General features: G+C 43.0%; 1 protein-coding gene across 4 annotated transcripts in view; it reads right to left on the bottom strand.

The window, feature by feature from the left end:
* Positions 1-3,424: 3,424 nt before the first annotated feature.
* Positions 3,425-26,035, bottom strand: part of CHN1 (chimerin 1) — a 101,829-nt gene continuing 79,218 nt past the window's right edge. For all 4 annotated transcript variants that reach the window (XM_028749208.2, XM_028749190.2, XM_077916884.1 and 1 more), the window contains 6 exons: positions 20,753-20,837; positions 13,219-13,392; positions 12,219-12,296; positions 11,092-11,229; positions 9,335-9,440; positions 3,425-4,534 (listed from right to left, as the gene is read on the bottom strand). In XM_028749208.2, coding sequence (XP_028605041.1) covers positions 4,363-4,534; positions 9,335-9,440; positions 11,092-11,229; positions 12,219-12,296; positions 13,219-13,392; positions 20,753-20,837 — 753 coding nt within the window. In that variant the 3' untranslated portion in view covers positions 3,425-4,362. The remainder of the gene's footprint in view (positions 4,535-9,334; positions 9,441-11,091; positions 11,230-12,218; positions 12,297-13,218; positions 13,393-20,752; positions 20,838-26,035) is intronic.

Below are 26,035 nucleotides of genomic sequence, written 5' to 3'. Positions count from 1 at the left end.
GAAGTAAAATCAGGGGGATGTTCTTGTCTGATCTAGTGCAGTTGTAGTATTTTCAAATAAGATATGGAATATATATATATATATATATGTAAGTTTTGCAGTAACCCAGGTTAAAGGTATTTGCATGCCTTAACAAGGTTCATCTTAGGTTTTCCACAGCAAGGAATCTGCTTCTGTCTTGTAAAGAAAGGTAGTGGAAAAATCACAAGGTCACGCCTTGGCAGGACCACAGATATTTGTTGGGCCGTTCCTGATGGTGATTACATGATTTAGTGCTAAACAGAAGTGGGAGAACCACACGCAAGAAAATGTAAATTTTCTTCCAGCAATCCTGCTATAGTTTATATTTTGGTCTGAACCAGCTGCGTCTCTGCTGCTAATTCCCTGGCCTGGAGTTGAGGGGATGGACAAGGGAATTGCGTGGCCTGTTAATAGTCTGTGACTTGAGTCAGAGCATCTGAGAAACTAACCTTCTAGAACTGCAGTGACATACCAAAGCCATATTTGTATTTTTTCCTTAGTCCTGAAGGAAGGGTAACCCTCCCTTAAAGAGAAAGAAGGCCAAGCAGAAATTGAGGACTTCAGTTTTTGTCTCAATAATGCAGATAAATTTGAACTGCATGGCATATCTGATTTTACAAATAAAGAAGGCTTTACAACTTAAGTCTATGAAAGCTGTAGGATTCTAGTGTGGCTACAGAACAATGTGGGCACATCAACCGTTATCAATTTACCCAGCCAAACAAAGGCTCTTGTATCTATTAGGCCAGGGACTCTTTGTGTGCAGAGGAGTCCCTTTCTTCAGTAGGGACAAATGTAAGGTTGTACACTTAGGGAGGAAGAATGACCTGCACACACATAAGATGAGGGGGACACCTGGATTGCCAGTAATACATGTGAAAAAGCATCTAGGGGTCTTAGAAGACCACAAGTGTAACATGTCAACAGTGTGATGCAGAGCAGCCAAAAAGGTAATGCTATTCTAGGCTGCATCAACAAAAGTTGTATTCCAATCAAAGGAAGTCACAATCCCACTCTCCTCTGCCTTGGTCAGACAACACCTGGAATACTGTGTCCAGTTGTGGTTGCCACAAGGGATATAGATAAGATGGAATGTGTGCAGAGGAGGGCAATCAAGATCATCAAGGGTCTGGAAACCAAGCCTTATGAGGAATGGTTGAAGGAGCTGGATATGTTTAGCCTGGAAAGGAGATATGGTAGCCATCTTAAAATATATTTCAAGGGCTGTCACATGGAGCAAGTTTGTTTTCTCCTGCTCTGTAGGCAGGACCCAAACCAGTGGATCCAAGTTACAAGAAAGGAGATTCTGACTAAACATCCGGAAGAACTTTCTGACACTCAGAGCTATTTGATGGTGGAAATGACCCCCTGGGAGGTGGTGGACTCTCCTTCCTCCTCTTGCTTCCTTTAAGCAGAGGTTGGATGGCCATCAGTCATGTATGTTCTAGTGGAGATTCTTCCGTTGCAGGGGGTTAGATGAGATGACCCTTGAGACCCCTTCCACCTCAACAATTTTGTGAGCTACAATATTTAAGTCAAAGAGGAACCACTGGCACTTCTGTGTGGGCAGTATGTTCCTCATTCACTTAGCTGGCAGGGACAGCTCTGCACATATAGCCATGATGTAAACACAGACTTGTCCTCAAGACTTGGTGAATGGAAATGAAGAATTCAGTCTTTATTCTCCTCCTGCTCATTACTTGCTCCATGGCAAAAATACCACCAGATCACACCTTGTTTGCTTCTTTCTCCTTGTGAAGGCCTAAAACAGTGGAAAGATGGCTCCCAATCCAGCCTTGTTCAGCTCTTCTTCATCATCTTCATTGCGGTGGGAGGAGTCTGGGAGGCCCCCCTCTTTTGTTCATATGGACCAGATGGCATATAAAGAACACAGACAAGGCCTGGAAGTCAGAGCGTTGCATATTGGTGTTTATTAAGTTTTGACTAGCAAGATTCACAATATTATGGCTCTATGTGTAAGGGGAGAGGGGAAGAATGAGACTCTCTAGTACAGTGGTACCTCGGGTTAAGAACTTAATTCGTTCCGCAGGTCTGTTCTTAACCTGAAACTGTTCTTAACCTGAAGCACCACTTTAGCTAATGGGGCCTCCTGCTGCCGCCACACCGCCAGAGCACAATTTCTGTTCTCATCCTGAAGCAAAGTTCTTAACCTGAAGCACTATTTCTGGGTTAGCGGAGTCTGTAACCTGAAGCGTATGTAACCTGAAGCGCATGTAACCCGAGGTACCACTGTACCTTTCTTTGAAATAGGCCATCAAAAGATCTGCACAATTGCCTGCATAATTTGTCAAAGCTCACCAGTTTCTAGAGAATATTATATATGAAACTGTATGTAAGATAGGACAGCTATATTAAGGGACTTGCAGGAATACTGACAGCAACTTATTTGCATGATTTGCTAAACCACACATACCCAAATAAATAATTTGTAACTTTAGGTCATTTCTCCCTGGTCTGAAGGGTAGAGTGCGTGGGGAAGTCACTATCCAACAATTTAAGCTATGATTTGGATTCATTAAGTTTGGATTGCTGGTTTGCATAAGTAGGCTGGCTGGCATATCATCAGCTGTACATTTAATTAGAAAAATGAACTAGGAACTGGTGGTTAAAAGCACTCCTGATAATTTATTACGTTTATTCTTTATGCCACAAGAAAACTGTTTTAGCCCCAAGGCCACACTCCACACTGGCTGCGTGCTTCACACCCTCAAGTTTTTTTGCTTGCCTTGAATACGTCCTTTGACCTCTTGCTCACCTGGAGAGAGGATAGAGAGGGATATGTGTGCAGAAACCAGCCTACTATGGGGAGGTGAAATTTGCTTTCCTTTCTCTGCCCACTTTCACTTCTGGCTGCACCAGCCACTGGCAAAAGGGAGTGCAGCCTCAGGCTGAAATGGGTCCCCAATCCACTAACAGCCTGATCTTGTGTTGAGTTAGGCAATATTTAAGTTCCAGATTTCAATAGGCTAAAGCTTAACTCTGGAACTTTACAACCCTGTTATCTCATAAACAGTCTTGTGCATTTATTACAGTCATACCTCGTGTTACGTTGGCTTCACCTTACGGCTCTTCAGGTTACGAATGCAGCAAACCCGGAAGTGTTTACTTCTGGGTTCGCCACGCGCACACGTGCAGAAGCGATCTGCGTGCTTCGTGCATGTGCAGGAGTGCTCTATCACGCTTCGCAGTGGCGCTCTACTTACGGACTTTCCGGGGTGCAAACGGCAGCCTGAAACGGATCACGTTCGTAAGTACCACTGCATTTGGGAATAGGCTAAACTGAGAAGTCAAGTAGGACTTGTCAAATAAGTGTGTTTTTGTTTGGGGTGGGGGAATGGGCTGCGTGTCTGTGATACTGGGGCAAAAATGCAGCCAGACTTGGTAAGGTTCCAACGCAAAACTTTAATAAATTAATACGCATGCCCAATAAAAATACAAAATTACCATTTAAAACAACAACAAACCAGTCTTCATTCGTTCAGTTTGCCACCTTTAACTGGATCTTTACAAAAAAAGGCATGACTTAAAAGTGGCAACCACAATGTAAAAGAAAAATGCACGCCATCGTTAAAACAAATGCTATAGAACCCAGCTAGAAATTACCGTATTTACTCGAGTCGAATGCACCATCAAATCTAATGCACGCCTCAATTTTTCAGCACCTTGGGGGTGGGGGAAGGATTTGCTGGCGAATGTAAATGTGCTATCAAATCTAATGAGCCCCTTAAATTTCTCAACATAATTTGGCCAAAAAAGGCACGCAATAGATTTGAGTAAATACGGTATCTTTCAAAATAGGCTAAGAATGAGGGGTGATGTCAATGAAGAGCTAGAGGTCTTGGTTCACTGCAGTCTGCTCCCCCCCCCGCCCCTGCAACTGAAATATCAGAAACCAATTACGGAACGTAGTAAGAAACCCACAACAGATTTACACTGAGAAACATGCTAAAGTACAATCACAGACTATTCCAGAACACAGAAGCTGTGCTGTTCCTGTTGTGTCCTTTGCAGCAGAAGCCTCACAAGAGAGGGTAAAACAAGGAGGAGACCTATTTCAGTTTGAATTTCCTGTACTATGATGAAACCCCCCAGACCTATTTAGTACTGGAAAGTACAATATATGTTCCCAACATTGTCTGAATGATACCACACAAGCAACGATAAACAAGCACCTTTCATACATCAAAAACCTCACAATCAGAATTCGGCTGCAGGCTCCATTTCAAAATATTCCTTCATCATCCTCGGATTTTCTTTTTTCTTTTTCTTTTTTGCAGTTCATTTAAAAACATACATGCACACCCACACCCACAAACAAGTTCAAAATAAAATATCTTCGTTTTTTATAAGCATCTCCACCACAAGTCTCTGGTAACGGATATCGTTCAGGGCAGCCATTGCATCAAGTTCTGGCGCTCGCATCAGTGTTGGTCCAAAAACAATGCCCAGGTTCTCTGCGTTCATCAGATTCTCCTTTTCATGGAGCGTCACCCTGAAACAAGGAGGGCTACAGTTAAAACACAAAGCACCGGGAAGACATTATTGGTAGCTGCCAGATTGATCTCACATACATGGAACCAGAAACACAAACCACATTGATGCTACTAATTAAATGTTTTAAATGTCATAATGCATTTTGCCCTATTGGCAGCTGTATGTCGTCATGGCAGATATTCTCCCCAGCGGCAGAGCAAGCCGATTGGGCGCCTGGGGCAGTGCGTGTGCCCTGTGCCCAGGGGCAGGGCCAGCTGCCTGTGAGGGCGGGGAAAACTGGGGCAGGATGCTCCACGGGACCTCCACAGAGTCTGCCTACCTCCTCCCACTCAGCCGCCCTACAGCTGAGGGGGAGGCGGCGGGTGAACCATTTGGGGCAGCGGGGAGCCTGCGTGCGCCCAAGCCACTCCATCACTCCCAGGAGAGACGTGTGGCTCGGACGCGCTGCAGGCCCCGTGGTGAGTACAGCCTGGCCTTTTTTTCACCCCCTCAGTGGTGACACCCGGGGCTGCCTGCCCCCACTGCACCCCCTTCCTCCACCCCTGATTCTCCCGTCTCTACCCCATTTCCAGACAGTCTGCCTTATGGTCACTGCTTTACAGAAATCCAGTTGGCAAGACTTGGTGGGACACTTGAGTCCCAACTACAGGAACCCTGAGAATTACAGTTTTGCAAAGGAGTTCTCATTCTCCAACGAACTCTTCTCATGAAAACTAGTTTCTTTTGTTAGTGCAGCAGGGGGTTCGATTCACATACGGGGCCCAGAGCACCCTGATTGTGTTGATAATTCTGTACTCTTAAGATCTGACCTTACAACAATTACAGCATGTGAAATCTGATGTTAAAAGGGGGTCCTTGTGATTGTAAACAGGGTTAGAAAACCAGATATCTGAGCCAGGCACCAAATGGCTCCTTAAACCCAGGGTTAGAGTTACCAAAAACAGAATGCCTCTTTGCCATTTGGGGGCCATACGGCAGGAAAGTTTTGTTTTTTAATAGGACTTTTTGGTTCCTGAAATTCATTTTGATTGTGCAGATAAAATATAATGGATAGAATTCTACAGGATGTGTTGCTAGTATGAAAACAGGCAAGACCCAAGGATCCCCAGGCAGGCAACTCCAGATGGTGGAGATGTCTGGCACCTTCCTGGTACAGTGGTACCTCGGGTTAAGTCCTTAATTCGTTCCGGAGGTCCGTTCTTAGCCTGAAACTGTTCTTAACCTGAAGCACCACTTTAGCTAATGGGGCCTCCCACTGCCACTGTAGCATGATTTCTGTTCTCATCCTGAAGCAAAGTTCTTAACCCGAGGTACTATTTCTGGGTTAGCGGAGTCTGTAACCTGAAGTGTATGTAACCCAAGGTACCACTGTATCTGGGCATCTTCACTTGGTCGCAAGTGGCCGATGGTCAGGTGCAAAATGCTCCTGGTGCTTGGCAAATTTTGAGCATGTTGGAAACTACTGCCCTAAAGGACTACTGTGAGACGGATATCCCCTTAGGGGCTCCTTAGAGGAAGGATGAAAGTCTAGAACTGAAAGAGGCCATGTGCTTCTATAGAACCACACACACATCCCTTTTCATGTTATAAACAGTAAGGTAAAGGTAAAGGGACCCCGACCATTAGGTCCAGTCGTGGCCGACTCTGGGGTTGCAGCGCTCATCTCGCTTTATTGGCTGAGGGAGCCAGCGTGCAGCTTCCGGGTCACGTGGCCAGCATGACTAAGCCGCTTCTGGCGAACCAGAGCAGCGCACAGAGACACTGTTTATCTTCCCGCTGGAGCAGTACCTATTTATCTACTTGCACTTTAACGTGCTTTCGAGCTGCTAGGTTGGCAGGAGCAGGGACCGAGCAATGGGAGCTCACCCCGCCGTGGGGATTCGAACTGCCGACCTTCTGATCGGCAAGTCCTAGGCTCTGTGGTTTAACCCACAGCGCCACCCGTGTCCCTGTTATAAACAGTAAAATGGAATAAATATAAAGCACACAAAGCAAACCATCTAAAATGCATAAACATCTACGATACACAATCTATGTAGTAAATGACAGGAAAAGTGATTGTCTCCCTCTCTTCGGACTCCGTTTGAATGGCGCAGCATGCAAGCGGCTGTCTTGAGAGGCTACAATACGCTTTACGGCAGTTAATTGCCTCTCAGAACAAATTAATATTTGTAAATTAGCTGGCGAACAGATTAAATTCGTATCGCAGGATTACAACTCAAAATCCCCATCAAGGGCACACGTATATAACTAAATACCCACTGTTGAGAAGTCTGTGAATTATAAATAAAACATCAGCAGCCCCCTCTCCACCGTGTTCGTTCTATATTATAGAGTAAAATAAAGTTCAGACACCTATCATGATAGCAAGGAGCTGATAACTGTTTGGCATATTGTTCTGAAGCTGGCCAACCTTTGCAGTTTCTATTTACAGCGACTCCAAATATAGCCAAGCAGGCTGACCAACTGAATTTGATAACAAGACTTCATTAGCTGTTCCCTCATCGCAACACGTCTTCGTGAGCATGCCTATAAAAAGTTATATGCTGCTTATGCACCTATGTGAAATGGGGACGGCCGAGTTATTCTTGCATCTGTGGTAGTCATGTGGAAATTTCTTGGCTATTGCTATAGAAAAGAGCTGGTTGGCCCTCACACTAAATAACAAGTTTTTTGGAATTCTATCAGAAACTACTCTCTTCTTCCTTTCTTGCCTCTTTTGCTGTTTGCATTTGCTTTTTTGCACATTTGACTTTTAAAGAGGATCTTGATTGCAAAATTATACTTGCACGAGTGGAGTATGTATTTAGAGAATGCTTTTTAAAGAATAAACCACTGCAAATCATATCTGAAGTGGCAAGTGCACATTTGTCAATGGATCCCATTAATATCTCGCTGAGCTTCTAAAAGAAAATGGTGCTGTTAATAAAAGGGAATGAAAAATCATTTTGGGTGTGATAGAGGGAAAGTGACCCCCCTTTTTTTGTTACCTTTAATAGAAAGACTGGAGAGCAGGCCTTAAATGTGCTTCACGTAGTCTGGATTGCGGCTTTCCTTATCCATAGCAAATATGTTAATTTTTCCAAATTAAAAAACGAAAGCTTTTGCCAAGAACTAAAAATGGTTGTTCAAAGAACAGGGCACACTATCAAAATATATAAAAAAATGAAACAATTGTCCAGTAGCACCTTAGAGACCAACTAAGTTTGTTCTTGGTATAAGTGCATGCACACTTCTTCCGATACACTGAAACAGAAGTCACCAGACCCTTATATGGCTTTTGTTTCAGTGTATCTGAAGAATTGTGCATGCACACGGAAGCTTATACCAAGAACAAATTTAGCTGGTCTCTAAGGTGCTACCTGAATCTAGGGCACACTATCATTACTGGAATTTTATTGGCTGGGTACAGCAATCCTAAACCCTGGGCTGGGAGCACTGGGCAGAGCAACTACTGCACCCAAAACCTTGCTGTTCATGCCAGCCAGGGCCGAAGATGTGGCGGAGGGGGTTGCTCAATTTTTAATGTTTCAATTACAGACTCGCACAGCTGAGTTGGTTCAGCCAGATTTCGACTTAGAAACCGTAGGCCAAGCCATGCTCAATGTGGTAGACAAGAAAAACAATGCTGGGCATGATGCGATAGTCCATGTAACCGGGAAAGACAAATTACCGTATTTTTCACTCACTTTTTTCCTTCTAAAAAGTAAGGGGGAATGCCTGTGCGTGTTATAGAGGGAATGCCTACGGGTGGCATGCCTACGGATTTTCTTCCTCTAAAAACTACGTGCGTGTTATGGTCGGGTGCGTGTTATAGAGCGAAAAATACGGTAACTACCTGAAGATCCAAAGTTTGCATGGACTAACTAAAGGCATGGTTGCTTTGGGATAATCAGAATATTACTTTGCATTGTTTTAATGGCCAGAATGCTATCCTACCAAAGAAAACTATATGATCAAAGAAAGTTCCTCAAAAGAGGGGGAAATAAGATGTCTTTTTGGCGGAAAAAAAAGTTTTTGCAGAGAAAAACAAAAACCCAAACCAGAGAGGATTAGGATTACACTCTCAGGGAAGTTTAGATTTTTGAACAGTGGCATGCGGTCAGTGCAACGCTAGCATCACGCTCTAACCAACTGAGCTATCCAAAGGGACAAATCTCATCTGTTATTCAGTTGAGGGGAGCAAAAACAAAGAGGCATTTTATTGGGTCTCTATTTTCAGAGGAAATAAATGGGGACGAGGGACTGTGCTGTGTGACCTCACAAGGGCTAAGTAATTCCAAAACCAATCTATGATCATTCCTCTGAATTCACAAGCAGCCTCGTTTGACATGGAAACACTCGCATTGTTTTGTAGATAGTTACATGAAGGGGGAAATATGGAATTCACACTTCTTGTTGAGAATTTGCTTATCAGGGCTCAACGCATGAATAGGGCAAAAAGGGTGACATTCCAATGCTGTCTCTCCTATTGCCAGAAGGCATCCACCAACAGAATTGGGAAGGAGGCAATTTTACGGCAATTCTTCCTTCTGCTGCAGCTCCTTTCCTTCTCTAAATCAGCTTTAGAAGTTTGGGGGACCCTCCAGTTCCGACATTTTTTGGGGGACACACACACACACACGTGACTGTAGGGAGGAGGAGAACTGCTGAAAATTGCCACTCCCTATTGAGTAATGCCTTCCATCACTGGAGTCCTACCCTTAGGATTTAATGCCTGCAGCAGTTGGCCCAAGAACCAGAGGCAAGAAACCCCCAAGAGGTACCAAGAAGAGGACAGGACCATTCATTTCCATACCTTTTTAAATGCGCCATGAGATACCGTAAGGTTTCACAGTGAGCAGGAGGCAGCAGTTTCAGGGCTTCGTGAAGTATTTCCAGCTGTTCGTCAGGATCCGTGGTTTCTGAAACAAGAAATATCTGATCAAATTGAAGCCAAAATATGTGGGGGTTTCAGGAGTTTGGGTAGTCTTCCCAGATAATTCTAGTTTATTGTAATTAAACAGATGATGAGGAATGGTTTGTGAAGCGGAGAGTTGCTCCGCAGCTCTCAAGTTTTAAATTAGTTTTAACTCAACTAATCAATATTTTACCAAGTGGAGACCAGAGGATGGAGTCCCGATTTTATCTGCCCTGGGAGTCTGTTTTTAATGAATTTAGACTCATTCACGAAGGGAGTATTGCATGACACAGCGTTTTTCAGATATGGGCAGCTAGCCTGTATCATAAACCGTGAACAGCTGCATTTGTCGGTGTAGTAAAGTATTACTGCTGCTATTTACAGTTTGTTCATTTCAGGTAAGAAAACAGATAGGTGCTGTAACACCTTGCACAAATTTGCTTTGGACGGGGGGGAAACCTCCAATGGAACCTGCCTTGCCTAAAGTTTTAACAATAAAACAACAAACAGGGTGATGATACAATGACTACTGCAATCAACACAAGATAATATCACCAAGGCAACCATCTGTAAACAAACCAACGTCCACAAGAATGGCAAAAGTACTGTATTTTTTGCCCTATAGGACGCACTTTCCCCCCTCCAAAAATGAAGGGAAAATGTGTGTGCGTCCTATGGGGCGAATGCAGGCTTTCGCTGAAGCCTGGAGAGCAAGAGGGGTCGGAAGGGGGCTGCGCAGGAAGCCCTGCGCAGCCCTCGGGAGCCCAGCGCAAAGTCGCGCTGGGCTCCCGACGGCTGCGCGGAGGTGCCTGCAGCCCTGGGCTTCGCGCAGCTCCCCGCAGCCTGGTGCGAAGACTTCGTGCCGGGCTCCCTAGGCTTGCGGATAGCAGGCTGTTCTGGGGGCTGGGGTCGGGGGAAGCTCGGGCTTCCCCCGCGCCAGCCCCGCGCCTGGGGGGGAAATAAAATTCTTTTTCTTTATTTCCCCCCCAAAAAACCTAGGTGCGTCCTATGGGGCGGTGCGCCCTATGGGGCGAAAAATACGGTAATTTCTTTCCCAAATAGGTTTTATCTTAAAGAATAGCAAAAAACAAAAACAAAAACAAACAAACAATGGAACCTGTCTTGCCTGAAGTTTAGCATCTAGGACAGGAGTCGCTGAAAGGAACTGAAGATGAAAGAATCTACCCTACAGTTAGGTTTTCTTATTTCACCTAATATTTCGAACTTATCTGTTAGGAGATATGGTGGTCACACGATTGCAAAAAAGAAGATCGAAACAAGTTTAGCAAGTCATTAGACATTTGGTGCTTCTGTTGGGGGTGGGTGGGATTGATGAATGTTTACTCTTGCTCCCTTGCATAAAGAAGTGAATACAATAAAATATTGGAGGGTTGTGTGTGTGTGTGTGTGTGTTTGATGTTTCTGATTCTACTTCTGAAAAGGTTGTTGACTTCAACTTGCTCTTAAAGGATGACTGTATAATAAAATGTTACTCTAGCTTAAACACACACAAACACACAATCGCCACAAGTTGCTTGACTCTGCAAAAACAAAACCTATGGAGAATCTAGAGGTAATAAACAGTAAAAAAAAAAATCACTAAAAGGGAGGGGGGGACAAAGTTCACTTGAAAAATAGTATAAACTAAAACTTACTTGCAGAATCTATAAACTTTGGGTAGGCATCGTATGTGATTAGCGGAATTGGCAAATCCCTGAAGTACAGTTTAAGTGCACCTGTGATAATATTGATATCTTCATATGTATTCACAGAGATGTCTGCTTTTTCCCCATCTGTGGGTAAAAACGAGGGAGAAAAGGGGGTGGGGAAGAGGAGAAGCAAACAATGTAGGAGGGTTATTTTCATACAAAATTGAACATTTACTGGTGCTCACCTTTTTGCTGTCCCAGCAAGCCTTTTGTAAACAACTCCAGTACTATACTGGCATAGGTTTCAGCCCTAAGTCAAGTACACTTAAACCAGCTTGTTCTTCTTTTCACAAGACGTTATAAATTAAATAATGATTGCTTTACACATTAAACCAGGTCTTTCTTCCTTACCGGCGAATTGGTACAGATAGTGAGAATGTTAATTTACGTTTACCTTGATTTGCAAGAGCGATTCCTTTACTAAGTGAGATGACAATGGCTGGATAAATCAGCCACAAACACTACTCTGTCCTCTGCTCAGTAATCAAGGCCAATTCACCAGACCTCATACTGTCAACGTATACAATGGCTGGTATGCCAAAACCTACCTTAGGTACAGTAGATCTGCATCTACTGGTCAACCTATGGTTGATTTGCAGTAGACTGGGAAAGATCACTAAAACTCGAGTTGTTTAACAGCAGGAGCAATGAAATGACTCCCACCCCTAAATTTTACTTCTGAAATGAAGGAAGCTTGGGGTACCTAGGAGTGATTGTTTCGTGTGTTGAATGGCATCCAGTTGTGGAACTTGAAACCGATTCCTGACCTAAGAAATATTTTCATGCTAAGATTTCGGAATGGATGGATCTTGATCATAGCTGCACTAAACCATAGAATTGTAGAGTTGTAAAGGAAGCGCAGGGGTCATCTAGTCCAAACCTTTGCAATGCAAGAATCTTTTCCCCAACCTGGGACTCAAACCCACAACCCTGAGATTAAGAGTCTCATATCACAAGCTTTGCAAGTCCACTCCATTTTAAAAATGGTCTGCTATCTGGGGTGGGTGCTGCGCTTTGGAGCCTTGGCCACTGTGTTGGATGTAAAAGCTAAAACATCCAGTAAGCAATATTACCTCGGTCAAAAGCCATTTTGACATCTTCAATTAGGTCACTGAATCCAGATACTCTGTAGAGTCCTTCAGAATTGAGACCTGTAAAAAAAATAAAAATCACTCAATTAAACTTAGATATTTATCTTTTCTACAGTCACATTTATTTACTGCTAGCAAACGCATAAATCTGAGCTGAGCTTTAAAAGCCACATCTTCCTTTCTGAGCATAAATTTCACCGCCAGCTCTCAATCCTAAATATGTAACACTGTTGTGATCAGCACCCAATAATTTTACACAAACGTATTTATGATAATGGTCCCTGGAATGAGGAAGATGTCATCAAATCACAAAGGAATTTGAAAACAAACCACTCACATTAGAATATCCAAGCTTATTTACATATATTTAAATATCGTAAGAGCAACATTCAAGCAAAGAATCATTAAGCAGGGGTAGACGTTGAGGAGGAAATATGTAATTATATTGCCTAGCTATAAATATATAATTTACCTGTTGTTTTCCACAGGAATATATTGGGAAGAGCGCATTTGTGCAAGTAGGACAAGAGATCACTCAACAGCAGGCATAAATATTAAAGCACTGGGAAGAATATTTTTTGTAACTTGTACCATTAAAGAAACAATAACGGGGATTCAGCAGAGACATTACATTAAAAAAAAACCCCAATGCAAAGATAAGCATGAATTGCTCAGGGAAATGGGTATGTATTTGTAAGATGTGTCATGCAAAACAGTTTCAAACTTAAAATTCAGCTAAACCAGATCAATCTAAAGCAGAGTTTTCCAAACTCTACGTGTCGGTGACACACGCATCATTCTGCGACACAGCAATTCAGTTTTACTAGCAAACCGGAGGTTAAACTAACCCTTTACCAGCCCCCGGGAGGAGTGTTCGCACGACACACCTACACACTGCAGCCGACATGCTCACACAGTTTGGAAAGCTCTGATCTAAAGGAATTATAAGAAAAGGCAACAATATCATTTAAGGATGCCTTACCTCTCGATTCAATCTCTCTAATGCACATGTCTACAACCATTGGTCTCTTTGTGAAGTGCGCTTTTACTAGTGTAGTGAGATCACAGCTGTACACTTTTTTGACATGTTTCAGGTCTGGCTTGCAGTCGTTTGGGACCATCTTGGAGCATTGCTTATGAACGTTTAAGCCACAATCTGGTGGGAAAAGAATACAAGCAACAACAACAACAAAACGGTTAGCCCAACATTTAGTGCTATGAAATTGTAGCACTGAAATCCTAGAGAGTCTGCTATTTTAAGGATCTCTTAAGTGACTGCATGAAGTACAGGACTTGTACACAGTTTGAAGAATATTATCACCTTGGTTCTACATGTTTATAACAGGTTATCAGCATATACTTCAATATGACTTCATTGCAAGTGATGATGCAATGAAGTGATGCTACAGAATGAACCTATTCCCCTCCGCAGCCAAAGCGCATGTTCTTTCATCAAGCTATGCCCATCTTGCGTGTGTACAAAGTGGCCTTGAGTGTTCTTAGTTTGGCAGCAACCCCTTTATATAAACTAATCATCCAAAATTCACTGTCAGTCCCCTTTACAGCTTCTAAAACCACCAGTCCTTTCGATCTTATTTTCAGATTATCCAAATGTTTTCTAGCTTCTCAGACCACCAAGGCAGAGATTACACTATATGTAATTTCATAAACCGCTAGAAAGCCTAGAAACATGATGAAATAGATTCTCAGATACTGCAAGTTGAACTGTCTCAGATAAGCCGTTCTTCCCTTGCACTTTTCCAGGGCATCAATGGAAACACAATATTTAAGAACAGAAAATATCGATTCTCGCACTCTCCAGTGAAAGCTGTAATAATGTGCTTTCATTAATGCATGAGCAAACACAAGACCTGTAAGCACTGTATATTAAGATTGCCCCACGAGGACCCATTTCAAATATTTGCTGAGAGTACAATAAGCAAAGCTGTCATTTTCTCTTCCACTGCTGATTTGATTTTAGTCAGCCCTAACCTTCTTCTTGCTTCTAATTCACTGGAATATATATAGTTGCTGAATGAGCTTTATAGAAACATCCTCATATGTTAATGCACGGCCATCGTATTTTATCAAAGCTACACTGGGGAAGGGTAGGCATTCTGTCACTTTTGAGAACAAATAGAAACGGAAATAATAATAATGAATATGCCCCTCAAAAAGACAACCACAGAGTTCCTTCAGTTTTATGATCGCCATGAAATCAAAGCAGGATTTGGGGCAAGTGGATGAAATAAGCTTCAGCTAAGTCCCACCTGGGGCTAATTTTGGATCTGTGGAAAGAAAAAAACAATGTACTTGCACTTGCTCATATTAGCTTCCATTTAGTTGGTTAAAAATGCTGGGGAATCCTCATTTGCTGGTATTGGCAGCCTAGTGGCACACCAAGTATTCTACAGATATTAATTGACCCACAAATGATAAGAGACAATTGTGGCGATAACCATCCTAAGGAAGACTTTTTAAAGGAAAGAATCTATATTATTTTTTTTCAAAGATGACGGCAAAACACCAAGGATAGAACTTGCAAGGTCTGTTCAGGGTCGTCAACCCACCCTGCTCTTGCAGAAAAGTACCGCCTTTTATTTCCCAAATGGCCCATCGGTTGTTCAAAGCATGCTAGGTATGGGTCACTTGCAGCTGCAAACAGTGGACGCATGCTCGCCGCAGGACATCTGGAGAAGGAGCCTGGTATGTTGGAGAAACTAGCCAGCATTCCACTCGCAACCCCCTATTATCTGTTGCTAATTTCATTTATAGCCAACCTTTCCTTCAAAGGGCTCAAGGATGGCATGCATAGTCCCCCTTTCCCCATGTTATCTACTCAACAACCCTGCAAAGTTTGTTGGCCTGAGAGCTGGTGCCTAAAAGTATGTGCAATGTCTCTTTTTTCAAGTTACGTTTTCTACAGATCAGTTTCATTTGTTGAGACATTAGGAAGAAAAGGGGGGAAAGAGGTGGAGGGGGCATGGTGGTTGGGGTTGGGAGGAGATATTTCTATTTTGCTTAACGTATGTGTGGGGTTTTGTGTCAGCGTCTCTTGTGCTCTTTACTATTCGCTTGTGTTCCTTTGGTGGTGAGAGAGGTTGGGGTTGGCCTAGCGTGTGGTTGTTTGTTTGTGACTGGCCGTGGTGAACTTTGTTTTCATGTGTGAGTGGGGTGGGTGAGTGCTTTCGAATCAGGTTAGCCATATTGATTCGTATGCTGTTGGCGGATTCTTGTCATTGTCTTGTTGGGCTGTGTATGTGATAAAGGGGGGGCATAAAGGCGTCTTCTTCTATTTGTCCCCGTGTCAGTTTCAGTTTCAGTTTGCTGGTTAGTTTTTCTAATAAGGCTGTTTCCCATACTATTTGGTACCATTGGTCCATGCTTACTCCTGACAGGTCTCTCCAGTGTCTGGCTATGATGTTGAATGTGTCTCTTCCCAGTCCTAGTCACATCACACTGGCTCTCAACCACTCTCCTTTGTTGCTGTGTCAGGCAACTCTTGTGCTTCAAGGTTTCCTGGGCCACAGCAGCAGTCTGGCAGCAGTGACTCCTGCAACCCACCAACCTTGCCCCCCCCCCTTAATACTTTTGGGCTTGCTGTGTTGCGTGTCATGAAGGGGCCCACACTGCTGGAATAAATTGTCCTAACTGCCTAGGGATGGGGTTCAAGGGGACAATGCAACAAAAGCTGAAGACTTTGAAAGTAGCCTGTGGCTCACTGAATCAGTTACAAGTGCTGCAACCCTGACCCAGCTGATTATTAGACTCCTGGAACCCCAATTCACTTTTGCTCTGTGTCCCAAAAGACCAAGTCCTGCACAACAGCAGTTGCCACCAAACACAATTATAACATTTAAGAGTTGTGACAACTGTCCTTTGACCTTGCTTATCTGCCAGTGCGGTAGCTCACAGAATCATTGCAATTAATTCTTTTCTGTCAATTAGCTGACTAGCTTTTATGGACATAACAAAACCGGAGGTATATTACATTAGCCTATGCTATGATGTGGGACGCAGGTGGCGCTGTGGGTTAAACCACAGAGCCTAGGACTTGCCGATCAGAAGGTCGGCGGTTCGAATCCCCGCAACAGGGTGAGCTCCTGTTGTTCGGTCCCTGTTCCTGCTAACCTAGCAGTTCGAAAGCACGTCAAAGTCCAAGTAGATAAATAGGTACCACTCCGGCGGGAAGGTAAACGGCGTTTCCGTGCGCTGCTCTGGTTCGCCAGAAGCGGCTTAGTCATGCTGGCCACATGAGCTGTACGCCGGCTCCCTCGGCCAATAAAGCGAGATGAGCGCCGCAACTCCAGAGTGGCCACGACTGGACCTAATGGTCAGGGGTCCCTTTACCTTTATGCTATGATGTGGCTATTTATTGAAGCAAATAGTTTCTTTTAACTGAACAACGCTCTCACAAAACAGCCTACAACAAGCCATATCTAAATGAATGATCCCAATCAATCAATCAATCAATCAATCATGGCACAGTAACAGACCTGCGCTCTTGGAAGGCACCATTACCCAAAGGAATCTTCTGTCCCTCTGATACGGAACATCTCTTCCCTTTGTTCATTGCTCCTCTGGAATTAGAGGAGACCATTCACGCCCTTCAGGGGTAAAGTGAGCTACCCGGTTTCTAAGGCTTTCATCGCCTATTTAGGCTAAACCTCCTTCTGAGTTGGTTACAAAGATTGTCTTTGAAGCTGCCTTCTGGCCAAGCTCCTTCTTAGCCTTGGCAATGCTGTTTCGCTTGATCTACCCATCACAAGTTAGTGTCAATGCAACAGCAACTGAGATGCAAGCATTTATTTATCCCAGTTGCATCCCACCCATCCTCCGAGAAGCTCAGGGCATTGCACTTGGGTCCATCTCCTTTTGACCGCACAACAATTCCTTGAAGCAGAGACATTGTTCAACACTTTAAAAGACTTGGGGATATGCCCATGACACATTTTTTTTTTTTTTGCATAAACTAATTTATATGAATAGATGCAAGGCTTGGTTGACTTTCAGAGTGGGAAAAGACAAACACTGGGCTTCCTCTGAGATATAGCGTGCCAGCAAGATTTTCTGAGCCCAGTATGGATTGGCCCCTCTGCTCCACCTGAAATCTACTGGCAAGAGCTGCTAATTTAGGGACATATTAAAACAAGAACAATTGTCTTTGGACAAATTAAGATGGAAGGTGGCTGAGGTCTCAGAAACTCCAGCGGGTGCAGAATGCCACAGCGAGACTCCTTACGGGGTCCTCGCCGCAGGATCACATTCATCCAGTGCTATACCAGCTGCACTGGCTCCTGGTGGAGTACAGGATCAGGTTTAAGGTGCAGTTTTTAACCTTTAAAGCCCTATACAGCCTAGGACCCCTGCACCTACGGGAATGCCTCTCCTGGTATGCCCCAGGTCCTGAGCCTCAAGGAGATTAGACTGGCCTAGACCAGGGTCAAGGCCTTTTCAGCTGTGGCCCCGGCTTGGTGGAATGCTGTGTCACAAGAGACCAGGGCCCTGCGGGATTTGACATCTTTCTGCAGGGCTTGCAAGACGGAGCTGTTCTGCCAGGCCTTTGATCAGGGTTCAGTCTGGCTCCCCCTCCCCTTTCATAATAACTTGCATGAAAGTGGCCTCCCAATTTTTCTCACATATATAAGTTCAGCACAAACAGTTGGGCCTGGTGAGCATTTAAGGTCCCCAATCCTAATCTGCTGGTTGCCATCTGACTGGATTTTATTCTGATTCTGATCTGATTTTAGGATGCATTTTAACTGATTGTCTGATTTTATGTTAATGTGTTAATGTGTTATACATTTGCTGTTAGCCGCTCTGAGCCCGGTTTTGGCTGGGGAGGGCGGGAAATAAATAAATAAATAAATAAATAAATAAATAAATAAATAAATAATAATAATAATTTACGAGCACTCCACTTTGTATCATGTCTAGTCACCCTGAAACAAACTAAAAAAAGAAACCAGTTTACAGAAGGGGAAGGACAAAAGATCTGGGACTTAACACCTAAAACTTGGGGCTCAGCCTCCCCTCTAAACACACACCTGCTGTGAACTGATTTCCCTACGCCAGGGGTAGGCAACCTAAGGCCCGGGGGTCAGATGCGGCCCAATCGCCTTCTCAATCTGGCCTGCGGACGGTCCGGGAATCAGTGTGATTTTACACGAGTAGAATGTGTGCTTTTATTTAAAATGCATCTCTGGGTTATTTGTGGGGCATAGGAATTCATTCATTCCCCCCCCCCTTCAAAATATAGTCCGGTCTACCACATGTTCTGAGGGACGGTGGACCGGCCCACGGCTGAAAAAGGTTGCTGACCCCTGCCCTATGCCACTTGGCTTGATGGCCCAAGGTGAGGATGCTTTAAGTTTGAATAGTACAAGCCCCCAAAGCAAATGCAAAGCTCAAGAAAATTTAAAGGCGATAAGGAAGGAAGTTTGTTCTGTGGTTTGTTCAGGGTAAAGCAGGAAGCCACTTTTAATTTTCTTCCTCCCACTCAAGGACTTGTGTGTGTGTGTGTGTGTGTGAAATCTGGCCCTAAAACATTTTAATGTAGATGGCGATGCACAGTGTGTGAAAGAACATTATATAAACGGTAGCCATGCGGGAGGCAAGCCACCCACCTACATGCCAGCTTAGAGAGAAGGGGCAAGCTAGTTGCCATGGTATGTCACGCACTGCTGAAAAGATACTGATTATAAAATTTACTCTGAAGAAAATGGATTGACAAGCTCTCATGCTATAAATTAATCTACGTGCTTACTGGAAAAATCTCCACATAGCATTCTACACCCCCCCCTGCCCCCCGCCCCATTATTTCTCTCTTTCTGCTGACATGCAACATTGCAAAAGTAATCAGTGTGTGCTCTGTTCATTGGACTTTGCTCAAAAACAGCTGGACTCAGAATTTTATACAGTTTTAGTCTTCTTGCTTTATAGCTGACATTGCTTTTACATGACTAACAAGCGCCCATTCCAATTTTGGTGCTCTAAGGATTGGATCCTGACCACAGAATGCTAACTAGGACCTTGAAGGAGCAACTGTAGGCCTATGCTCTTTCGATGTTGCCCTCCAGCAAGCACCTGTTTCTGAAACTTGATTACATTCTTTGTCCGCCTTGATCTCAGACTAGGTAGCTTCACAGCACCTTCATGTGCAAAGAACATCTGCCTGCCCATGACAGTTTTCTTCTCCTTTGTACTCTCTGTAATTTAATATTGGTCTATAAACATTTTTTTTAAAATTTTGGGCACAACCCAGCCAAAGATGAACACTCTAGGCAAGTCCTACTGATTTCAGTGATAAGAGAAGCGGCATTTAACTCTTTGGTTGAAATCAGAGAGATTTAAAAGTCTTGATTGTGCCCACCATAATAATTTAACATGATTTACTTTAGAATAACAACCTCAACTAAGAATCTGCCACATGTTTTGATTTCTACGGCTAGAATTTTATTTTAAATAAGAAACGTAGACTATTTTATTTGCAAGAATTAAAAGAAAACTTTCTGGGCTTCATCTGGTTTAAGACAGCAGTATATCTAAAGAACAGTGAGTTTATTTCCACAGAAGGATTCCCCCTGAAGCACTGCATGCCTGTCTATACAGTCTTAGCATTATTATGCTCCAAGGGAGAAGACACCATTTGGAAGTGGACAGAATGTTTATATACTTTTATTCACAAAAATCCATGTATATGGATTTTTGTTTTAGTGTTTTCACATTCCTCCACCAACATGGCTCTCCGAAAACATATATTCACGACTAGAAACAATTCGGCGTTTGTGTAACAATGTACACATGTTGTGTATGCTCATGTGTGGTGATTGCAATGTTTGTTTGGCTTTTAATGCTATTTTAATTATTGTGAGCTGCTTTGAGCTCAACATTTGCTGTTGGAAAAGTGGAATACAAATATTAAATCAAATCAAATCAAATGTGTACTGGACACCCATAAGCCGACCCATTCATTCATATGGCACTAATTTGTGATAGACAGACAACCACCCTAAGAAGTAAATTCAACTGCGTATTGAAAGCTTGGGATTTTCCTTGCAACTGTGTGATGTTCACCTATATACATATTTTATTGAATCTGATTTCTTGGACTACATTTTTGTAGCTTAAAGCTTGTTTGCTTTTGCAGAATCTTCACAGCCATTTCTCTCCTGGATGCTATCAACGCATAATGATATCCAACTGGAGAAACTCTGACTTTCAGAATTTATAATTTATAGTTTTGTTGCAACTACTGCTGTTTTATGATGATTTTAGCATTGTTTCAGCCTCCATTTTATTGCTTTTTTATGTTAAAAGGCAGAGTGCCAAATTACCAATATAGTTTCTGATTAATATAAGAGGCTGATCCAGTTACTTCTCGTGCCAATGGGAGTCATAACATTATTTACAACTGAAGTCAGTCAAGATTGAGGGAGTGCATTTCACTGTGAAATGCAAAACTTACTAAACATTCACAGCATCAGAAAGAAATAAAAGACCCAAGCAGTTGTTACCTGCGCATTTCACTCCCTGAGCAATGAGGCCCCACATAAAGTTGGCACAATATTCACACCAATGTGGACCCCTGAAAGTGTGAACCTGAAAAACAAAAGCAGAAGTCAACAGATAAGCGCAGTGATTTGCAAGTACGCCCCCCCCCAATACACCAACCACACTCCCTCTCTTTCTGTCTCTCTGATTAGCCTGGCTTCCATGTTGTACCTACTACCACATAGTATGAGATACCAGAAACACAAACTTTTACAGAGACGGATTCAAACTGGAAAAGACTGCTTCAGGCTCCGCAAGAGATGTTCTTTTCAGCCTCAGGGCAGTTCTGAACAAGGTTGCCCCAAAGGTTTTTCCCTCTGTGTGAAGCTGTAGGCTTGAGGTATAAAGAATCTTTGTGGATGATTGTTAGGGATGCTAGACACACGTTTCAAAAATGAGATACTCTGCCAAGCTGCGATACTTGCTCTATGTAGTATACATATAATACATCCATTTTGTACTTCTGTGGAGCTATGAAGTTTTGGAGAAGCATATATTTTTTATCCTGCCCAACTCTGAAGCTATGGAGGTGGACAAAGCATCCTTGCCCCCTCTTCCAGCTCCAGATTTGGTGAGAAGCCTGGGACTTGACCAAACAGAGCCAACTAGGCAAATCCTGTGCCCCCTCTTCCTGCTCCACCAAGAGACTCATCAAAGCTAGAATACTCCCTTCCTCTCTTCCCTGAAGCAAAGGGTTGAAATATCACGTTATCCCCATCCCCAAGCTTTTAAAGAAAAAATAACAATAGCCCATCAGATCTGAAAGGGAGCAGGGGACAGAGAGCTTTCCAATCCCTACATGGTAACCACCAAGATATTCAGATAAATCAACAGAGTCACTCTCCCATTGCTTCCTTCCCAGCAAAGGCTGTCCACAGGAAGATGAACAAGGTGTCCTCAGTTTCTAAATGGAAGATGAAACTAGAGTGAGCACCAAGTGTATCGGTAGAAGTCATAGCATATAAATGCATATAGTACAATTGCCAGCCATTTCTCTCCATTTAGCACCACCAGCATTGCATGTGGGATGTGAATTGCACGCTCAATCCTTGTCCCACTCATTTTTAATTTTTCTAGAGTATCTTTCTGCAATGCCTATTACTCAAGTGGTAAAACAACAACAACCTAACAGCAGATAATAGCTAGAAATGCAACCTGAGCATTGGAAAGAAAAAGGCTGGATCGTGGCCTTTAATGATTCTTAGCTATTTCTCTTGGAACAGATTGATCGATTATTAAAAAATTTAATTTAGCTATTCTGCTAGATACAGCAGAAACTGAAACTCAGCTTTTACAGTTAACAGACTTAAAATCCACACCGGTTAGCAAAACTAATTATTTTCTATGCTAAGAACATTGTGGTGTAGCGCAAAGCCTATCGTAACCAAGTCAACATTAGCTCATGTGATTGCAGGAAGATATTTAAGGAGTTGTTGTTTTTAATCATTAGCCTTGAATCTCTTTGTGCATAGGTAAGCTTCTATTTATTTTTACTTGATGCAGTCCTGAAAAGCTTATAACCTCACCATCATTCTGAAGAAAAAACTACCTCTTTCTTTAACAATTGTACCAAAACATGAAATCTTAAAATTCCTCCTCTCAACTTCTAGGGAAAGTTAGCCACTAAAGCTGAGAAAAGTAGCCACCTCCTTCTCTATGGTTGTGATTTTTTTTCCCCTCCAGCCTCCTCTGACTGTCCTGTGGGAGCCTTCAGAATTCAAAATGGGAAGAACACTCTCCTTTGACAGGCCTGCTTCCACAGGGTGAATACAATTTATAGCCAAGTCCTTATATGGAGAACTGGAGATGGTTCCACACCTGGGAAATCAGGCCTTCAGATGAGATGTGATTAAATAACTCTATGGTCTAAGCTATGAAGTCTAGCCTCCTATTGGCCACTGGCGGATTTAGCAAGTCAAAGGAACCCATAATTCTAGTCATTTCCATCTTCCGTTGGAAACAGCCTTATACCAGTTTAGACTGCTTGCTCCATCTCATCCAGATCTGTCTACTCTGATTGGCATCAGCTCTTCCATGTAACAGACAGAGGGTCTTTCCCCTCACCTGTTTACCTAATAAATTCTAACTGGGGGATGCTGGGGATTGAACTTGCTTGCAAAGTCAGCTCCTACCAGTAAGCTATGGCTCTTCTGCTCCAGGGTAATATAAAACATGCTGCTTTCTACTTTAATATTGTGTTTTGTTCTTTGAATTTTCTGTCAGTCGCCCAGAGAACATGTTACTGGGCTGATATATACAGTGGTACCTCGGCTTAAGTACTTAATTCGTTCCAGAGCTCTGTTCTTAACTTGAAACTGTTCTTAACCTGAAGCACCACTTTAGCTAATGGGGCCTTCCGCTGCCGCTGCTCGATTTCTGTTCTCATCCTGAAGCAAAGTTCTTAACCCGAGGTACTATTTCTGGGTTAGCGGAGTCTGTAACCTGAAGCGTCTGTAACCCGAGGTACCACTGTATAGGAAAATAAATAAAAAGAAACTACCGTTTGCAACTATTATCCGACTACTTAAATTTATTTATTTAGAAGACTGCTTTATAGCTCCAAGGCAGCGCACAGCCACACCATAAATCAATGCACATTAAACGCACATTGTTTCCCCCAAGGAATCCTGGGAACTGTAGTTTGCTAAGGCTGCTGGGTATTGCGGGGTAAACTACAGTTCACATAATTCTTTGCGGGAAGTCTTGTGCCTTAAATGTGCTTACCAAAGATTCACACACTGAAAATTGCATTCAGATCTGGTACCAGGAACAGAAATAACATTGGGTTGCATCCAACTAGGCAATGAAAGAGAAGACATTGAAACCAGAGGGTCTTCTCCATGTATTACTCAATTTGGTCCAAATTGTGTTCCGATGGTGTCAGGATTATTCAGGTGGCATTTCCCACCTGCATCCTTAGTCTTCTCTTGTGTTGCTCTTTGGTCGCTACCTCTTAGGAAACTGCCTACGTCTTGGGCAGAGGTTCTCTGAGCAATAGCCTCTGAGGCAAGGAGGTGGGGATGAGCAGCTGGAACCCGCTCAGGGCGAAGCAAGTCTTCCCCTGATGGCAGTTGCCAGGCAACACCACCCACTGATCTCCTCTGATAAAACCGAAGAAGGAAGAAGGCAGAGGCAGGATGCTAGAATGGTGATTAGACTCCACAATTCTAGTCATCTAGAGCAGTGTTCCCCAACCTTGGGCCTCCAGCTATTTTTGGACTACAACTCCCATCATCCCTCGCTAGCAAGACCAGTGGTCAAGGATGATGGGAATTGTAGTCCAAAAACAGCTGGAGGCCCCAGGTTGGGGAACACTGATCTAGAGGACCAAATTAAGAGGAGATTAACACATGCAAAAATTCTATATTTCAAGCTAGTGGAGCTTTAGGTGGCCTATCAAAAGCTGCAATTCTACAAATAGGAGTTCATAAGTGCAAAAAGGATGGTCATAACAACATTCTGGGGTGGTTTCCCCCCCAGCTTATAAAGCCACCAAAAAACCTGGCCCGTTTTCAACAGCATATTCTACTCAGTATGTGGCAGAGCAGCACTTGAATTCCTGTGGTACTGACATTACAGGATTACTTTTCTTCTCCTTAAAAAAACAACATGTGGCAGACAAAAAAATTCCACCCAAGATTTTCCAGGAAGATTCACTTCTCAAAACACAGAGGAAAAAGCCTGTTTCTTTTGTTTAATGTATATAATGTAAAATGTATATAATATATAATGATCAAAACCAGCTGCATATTGGCTAAGCTGCTGCCCTTCTGAAGTACAGAATGCAGTTTCGAAGCCCTTGTTCCACAAATCACTTATGGAGGAGTCCCAGTGAATACAGACTTCTGATACTTTTCAATGTCCCAGTCATAAAGCCTGAGATATAAGGCATCTAATCCTGCTTCCCATATAGCAAAGAGAGGGAAGCGTTCTTATTAACAGGTCTCAGAAGTACCACCCCCTAAGAGACGCCTATATTTCTTTTTGCGACTTAAGTTTTCTATAGGTTTTAGAAATTAATAGTGTGATTGCTAGAGAGGGTAGCCTCATTAACCCAGAGCTGTGCCCCTTTAATGAGGATTTCACTTTGCCACAGTAGTACTTGGCTGTGATTGCAGTGAGAGATACCAACAAACCATACTTCTTCATTGGCTAAAACTGAGAGAATATAAGATGCTAGATTTTACAAGATAAGACTTGTAATGCCACATTTGGTAGGGAACCATTTAATGAACAGAAAGATCAGAAGGCAGATAAGGGAAATAAATGAATTAAGCCAATACCACACGCTTAATTAAAAAAGAGGAAGAAAGAATAGAGTTCAAATGCCTCCCTGAACACATGGCCTTCTGCCATGGAAAGCCCTTTAACCTGAAGCCAAAGTTTACAGTTATTCAATACTGAGGAGCGATGTGCAAATTTATCCATTTTCCATTTCTCTCAGTTTCTCATTTTTCCAATCTCAAGTTCAGTTCTGCACATTTCCACATCAGCTTGTGATCTTAAAAAAAAAAGGCCTCATGAAAATTCATCAGCATTTGAGTACAATTCCTCCCCAGACAACCTATTAATGTGTGGCACGCTCCAGAGCATGGCGATGAAAATGGGGCCAGAGACTTCCCTCTACACCCCCAATTAAGACTGGGTGAAATCCAAACAAAGAAATGAAATACCATATTTTTTGCTCTATAAGACTCACTTTTTCCCTCCTAAAAAGTAAGGGGAAATGTGTGTGCGTCTTATGGAGCGAATGCAGGCTGCACAGCTATCCCAGAAGCCAGAACAGCAAGAGGGATTGCTGCTTTCACTACACAGCGATCCCTTTTGCTGTTCTGGCTTCTGAGATTCAGAATATTTTTTTTCTTGTTTTCCTCCTCCAAAAATTAGGTGCGTCTTGTGATCTGGTGCGCACGGTAGGCAGAAGAAACTACTAGTTCCTCATCCTCCAGAGTGTTTATGTAGACTTTCTAGAATTGTGCTTGCCTAATAGTAATAATAATAATAATAATAATAATAATTCATGCAGAATTTAACAGAGCTGCCTCTTAACTCTGATTCAGCAGCTGAAAGAGCAATGTCACAAAGGCATTGATTTTTTTAAAAAAACTGATAGATGGATGGGACAAGTGAGGACCACATCATTTACCCAATGAGCCAAACAACAGCACACACTGAATGATAGCACTGAGAGATAAAACTCTAGCATCTACCTTATGAATGCTGTCAAGAAGTCGCTTTCCCTTCAG

The sequence above is a fragment of the Podarcis muralis genome, chromosome 1 (genome assembly GCF_964188315.1).
Source record: "Podarcis muralis chromosome 1, rPodMur119.hap1.1, whole genome shotgun sequence".
Taxonomy (NCBI): domain Eukaryota; kingdom Metazoa; phylum Chordata; class Lepidosauria; order Squamata; family Lacertidae; genus Podarcis; species Podarcis muralis.
Note: the sequence above shows the minus strand (reverse complement) of the source record. Positions and strands in the feature narration are given on the sequence as shown.